The sequence below is a fragment of the Cynoglossus semilaevis genome, chromosome 9 (genome assembly GCF_000523025.1).
Source record: "Cynoglossus semilaevis isolate Cse_v1.0 chromosome 9, Cse_v1.0, whole genome shotgun sequence".
NCBI lineage: Eukaryota > Metazoa > Chordata > Actinopteri > Pleuronectiformes > Cynoglossidae > Cynoglossus > Cynoglossus semilaevis.
In genome coordinates this window covers 17,984,975-17,990,157 of record NC_024315.1, presented here as the reverse complement: position 1 = coordinate 17,990,157, position 5,183 = coordinate 17,984,975, and the positions used below count along the sequence as shown (strand labels likewise).

The 5,183-nt window shown below is 44.6% G+C and overlaps 2 protein-coding genes across 2 annotated transcripts in view; one reads left to right on the top strand and one right to left on the bottom strand.

Moving 5' to 3' along the window:
- Positions 1-3,359, bottom strand: part of LOC103384285 (neuronal pentraxin-1) — a 5,667-nt gene extending 2,308 nt beyond the window's left edge. Inside the window, exons 1-3 of the mRNA XM_017034964.2 lie at positions 2,666-3,359; positions 1,304-1,728; positions 823-985 (exon numbers count right to left, since the gene is read on the bottom strand). Of these exons, the coding sequence (XP_016890453.1) occupies positions 823-985; positions 1,304-1,728; positions 2,666-3,091 (1,014 nt within the window). The 5' untranslated portion in view covers positions 3,092-3,359. The remainder of the gene's footprint in view (positions 1-822; positions 986-1,303; positions 1,729-2,665) is intronic.
- The window catches only part of rptor (regulatory associated protein of MTOR, complex 1), a 209,177-nt gene that overhangs the window by 23,252 nt on the left and 180,742 nt on the right, over positions 1-5,183 (top strand). The window lies entirely within an intron of this gene.

The following is a 5,183-nucleotide window of genomic DNA, read 5'->3' as shown; positions in this document are numbered from 1 at the left end:
TATGTATCATTTTAACAATGACTTTTCATTTTAACAATTTTGACTTTTCTGTCCTTTCATTGGTTTATTTATCTCAATAAATGTCACAGTTTATCTCAAACTGTTAACGTTGATTCCCAAAGTGATGACATTTGAGATAAATAATCTACTTTTGACTCAATGACTTTGTCTGGTGATTAATCTTTTACCTCCTGGTTTTTGACTTTGGGGATCGTTTTTTTTTTTTTTTTTTTACTCTCAGCTCGAAAATGTTCGATTTATTTCGATTGATTGTCTTCTCGTCTGGACTCATCATCTCATCGTTATAAGGCGGGTTTTTTTTTAATTTATATCTGTGGGGATGAATCTAAATTCGTATAATTTGTAGGTTTATTTTTATGACTTTTTGCTCTCCGAAAATGAGATGGAAGCTACAAAAGACAAAATCATTTAGACTTTTTGGACTGTTCATTACGCAACCACGTCATAGGTCGAACCGATCGTCTCATAAATTTGACTTCCAATTCACGAGTCGGGATTTTAACCATTACATTTATCCTTTTTCGATCAGCTAAATCAGGCGCGTCAAACCTCTGGTCCAGGGGCCGTCATACAACCTAATTAGATGTCAATGTGGGCCGCACCAGTACAATTTTACAATGAAGTTGGTATTTATTCATATTTAATGAAATATAATTTGAAATAATTTGTCCTTTTTTTGTTTTTTGTTTTGTTTTGTTTTGTTTTTTTTTTCAAAAATCAAGCGGGCCAGATTGAACACCATAGCGGGCTGCTTTTGAGCCGCGGGCCGTATGTTTGACACCTGTGACTTGAAATTTTTACATTGCTGACATAGCACTTCCTGATTATCACAGAGATGTCTTCCCACTTGAACTCTGACCTCTGGTTGATCCACACAGCAGGAAGTCCAATCACCTGAACCCGGTGCATGTGTGGTGTCTTGTTCATGGAGAAAGCGCTCTCTTTCCTCTCCTCTTCCTCCCTCCTACACGCGCGCGCGCTCACGTGCACGAGTGTTCAAAGCTGAACTACAAGTCTCGTGCTGCGTCGTCATGGCGCAGCGCGGCTCGCAAACTTCTGCTGCTCGAACCGAATGTGTTTACCTCGTTTCATTGGCTCCGCGATGGAATTGTTGTAGCTCTGATAGTTTCCCGCTTGAGCTGTGAGGAAAAACTTCGAAGCCCGGCCAAGAGAGGGTGCTAATGGGCAGTGAAATATGCAAAGCAATGCAGCTCCTCTCCTTTACACCCGCTCTCTGTTTGTGCGCAACGTGACGGTTGCGGTCTCACGTCAGCGCTGTCACAGTCCAAATATTTTTTTTTTTTTTTTCTTTTTCCAAACCATGAAGTGACCTCGACAATAAATGAACAACCTGGATGTTAAAAATGTATTGTAATGCCTTTTTTTTTTCTTTCTATTTTGCACTTCTGTGCCAGGCGCATCGCGCCGCTCCCTCGCCCATCCATCCATCCATCCTGTCATGCATTTACTCATCCATCCATCCATCCATCCACACGCACCTTTCTCCAGGTCAGTGATCCGGTGGTGCAGGGAGGTGAGTGTGGACTCCACTCTGTTCCGCTGGTCGCTGTCGTTCCTGGCGCCGACTTTGGTCTCCTCCAGCGTGTTGACCCGGGACAGAACCTGTCTCTCCATGTCGTCGATCTTGTTCTGCAGCAAATCCTTCAGGCTGTTGGCTTGGACCGTGCTGTTGCCACGGCTGTACTGCTGCATGTGGAAGACGAGAAGAAGCGTGGAAGAGACACTTAAAGTTAAAGGTGTTTCCATCTGTTTCGGGTTTTTCGGTGAGCGATTACATAACGGTGACTCCGTTCGCCGTCGGTTTGCGCCTGTGCTGCAGCAAACGGGGGCTTGTATTTGAACCCCGCACCTGGTTTCTCTGTTGCTCAAAGGTGGCCCTCGTCAAATGTCAGTTCGGATCTCGACCAACACTGCGGCGTGGATAACGACATTTTGACCCTTTTATACTATTAGTCCATACGAGTCAACGCACTCCAAACGCCCAGTCAGCATGACAGTGAGGAGTGAGGACCCCACATGGTTTTCTTTTTCTTTTTTTGTGCTACTCCTTTATCCTTTGCCACCATTTAAGCCCACTGCAAGGTGGATGTAAACAAACTCACGCGATTTTTTTTTACCTAGCTTTGATCCCATACCTTGTCTCCTTCTACACCAAAACGAGAAAAATACTACATTTTCAGTACAGAATCTACTAAAAAAATTAATTAATTTTTTTTTTTTTTTTAAATCTGAACGATGTCATAATCACTGCATGACAGTCAATAATTACAATCGTTCTTCAGCTCGAGTATCTCCACCTTCTGCCTTACCCTAACCCCCACTTTATTTACACTTCACCTGCACAGGCACATGGCTGCACACTCCGAGTCTGGCTCCGGTTTAATTTTGGGGTTTTTTTTTTGGGGCGGGGGTCTGCAATTGAAAAGACCTACTTTTTGTTTCGTATATACGTTTTAGGACTAAAATATGTACATGTTATTTAAATCTATCTATCTGTCTAACTATCACGTGATTCCATCAGAGACCCGTTTTACCAACCCTCACTTCTCTAACCAACAACCACATCAACCCCCTCGATTCCAACTTTTCCCGTCTCCCTCCGCTCCCCCCCCCCGTCTCCTACCTCCAAGTTCTCCAGTCTCTGCTTGAGCGTCTGTAAAGTCTGTCCCAGCTGTGCCAGGGTGTCCATGGTTCCCCGGGATACATCCCCCATGGTGTTCTTCGACCCGGGCTTCTTCCCTCCGGGTCCCCCGGCAGCTGCGGAAACAGAGGGGAAACTCTGACTCTCGCAGCGGCTCAACTTGGACGTAAGCTCCCTGATTGTCTCCTTCTGGTTCATGATGGTCTCCTTCTGCTGCAGCACGGTCTCCCGCAGCTGCATGACCGTGGTCTTCAAGTCCTCCGCCGGCCCGCTGTTCTGCATCGTGCACAGGTCCATATCCTTGGGCACCGACGTGCAAATAAACTGCGTCTGTCCGAAGTCTTGCGCGCAGCCTTCCAAAGCCACCGAGCATAAGAGAAGAAAAAGTTTCCAAGATGTCCGCTCCATGGTTCCACTCGACTTCGGTCTGAGGAAAGAAAAGTGTGTGTGTAAATGAGGACGACCGTGAGTGTGCGGCGTGTAGTTGTAGAGTTTGTCCCAGGTCTCAGCACCACGGGAGCTGTCCACGGAGCTGTCCACGGGAGCTGTCCACGGAGCTGTCCACGGTAGCTGTGTGCGCTCTGTGCGGCTCAGCTGAGGTTTTATAGAAGAGCTGCGGCAGCAGAGTCACCGCATCAGAGAGGAGAGGCAGCGGCCTCTGCTGTGCACACGCGGCCACGCCCCCTAATTTAAGGTCGTACTCGTGACTGAGGCATTAGAGATGGATTATCCTTCTTTTTTTTTTTTTTTTTTTTTTTTAAAAAGAGCAACATAACTAAACCTGTTCTTAAGCCAAACTTTGGTAGGACTTCAAACATTGGTTTTACCGCAGAGTCCAGTTGTACTTGTCTTTCTTAGTTTTTTTTACGTCATTAAATTGCTAGTTGCAACATCATTATCACCATCATCTTGTTTTAACGCTTGTCGTTGTCCTTTTTGATCGTCACCATTAACATCCAACGCATCACCATTTTTTCCATCATTCTGAACCAGACCGTGTTCATCTTCATCTCCCCGACATCATCACCCTCCTCCTCCTCCTCCTCCTCATCATCGTCCTTAACAATACCATCATCACCCTGATCATCACCATCATCCTCAACACCATTGTAATTATTTCCATCATTAACGTTTCTCATCTTCCTTATTGTACTCTCCGTCTTAATCATCTTTATAATTCACATCCCGCTACTTTTATTGCGATCATCAACCTTTCTAGGTGTTCATTATCTTCAGTCATATCAGGATTGTCGTCTTCATCACCCTCAACCTTCCATCGTTATGATCATCATTGCCCTTGTCGCCTTCATCATCATCATCATCATCATCATCATCATCGCTTAACATATAAAACAAATACTTAATGACTTTTCTCAGGCAGCCCCCACCAACACTTCCACGCACGTGCTCAGTGGACTTGTTCAGGCTGCGATTTTTTCTCCACCTTAAATGGGATCTGCTCCACATCCTTCACACGGAGTCTGTCCCACGGCAGGAGTTCCCAGCACCACCTCTCATTTCCAGCCTCCCTCTACTGTATGCCTTTCTCACACACTCTAATCATACATGCTGCTGCTGCTGCTGCTGCTGAAAATAAGGATGACAGTGGTGCAGGCTGCTGCTGCTGCTGCTGCTGCTGACTGATCAGCAGCTGCAGCAAGCTGGGCTGTGGACTTTACATTGATGTTGGTTTTTGCTCTAATAAGCTCCTAATAGAAATCCACGTTTTTCCCTTTACTCCTTTTTTTTACGCACGCGTACGACTGTTGTCACATTCGGTGATGATAAAACATCCTTCCCCTGTTTCCTCAAGCTTTTCTCCTGTCTCGGTAGCTTCACATTAGGGACCGAGGCGCTAAAAGTGGAAGTGAAATGTTTCCAAATAATTAAACACATTCTTATGTAACCGGCCAACCTTGAGGATGTGGCATGAATAAGTACGATTCAGCATGCAGGGAAGAGCTACATCACTCTAACACAGATCATGACGAGATAACAAGTCACTACTGGGAGGAAACAGCTTGATTCAAACTGCCTTCCCATAGCACTTCAGCTGGAGATTTAGCTTTAGGCTAAAATGAAAATGTGCTCGCGCTCGTAGCGTGCTCTAAAGATTTCTCGCAGTTATTTGAGCATCCGCATCGGCTCTGTGTCTTTTCTTTTTGCGGAAAAGGTGCATTTTTCCGAGCCATGAAATGGTTATTTTAACCACTGAAAAAAAAATTCTAACCTAGCTAATGCTCAGGGCAAGTGGTCCCCAAAATATTAGAATTTGCCCTTGAGGTTTTCAAGATTGGGTATTTAGTGTGTTCATTATAAATATAAATAATAATAAAAAATAATTTTGTCATGTGACGCATTATATAATTAGAAAATGGCAAAACATTGGCACAGATGTGTTGTAACTAGCCATGCTAGCCTGAGGATAGCCTTGAGGCTAGTCAAAAATAAGCCATAAAAACTTAATAACCAAAATATGATGGGCTCCAATAGAGGTTGC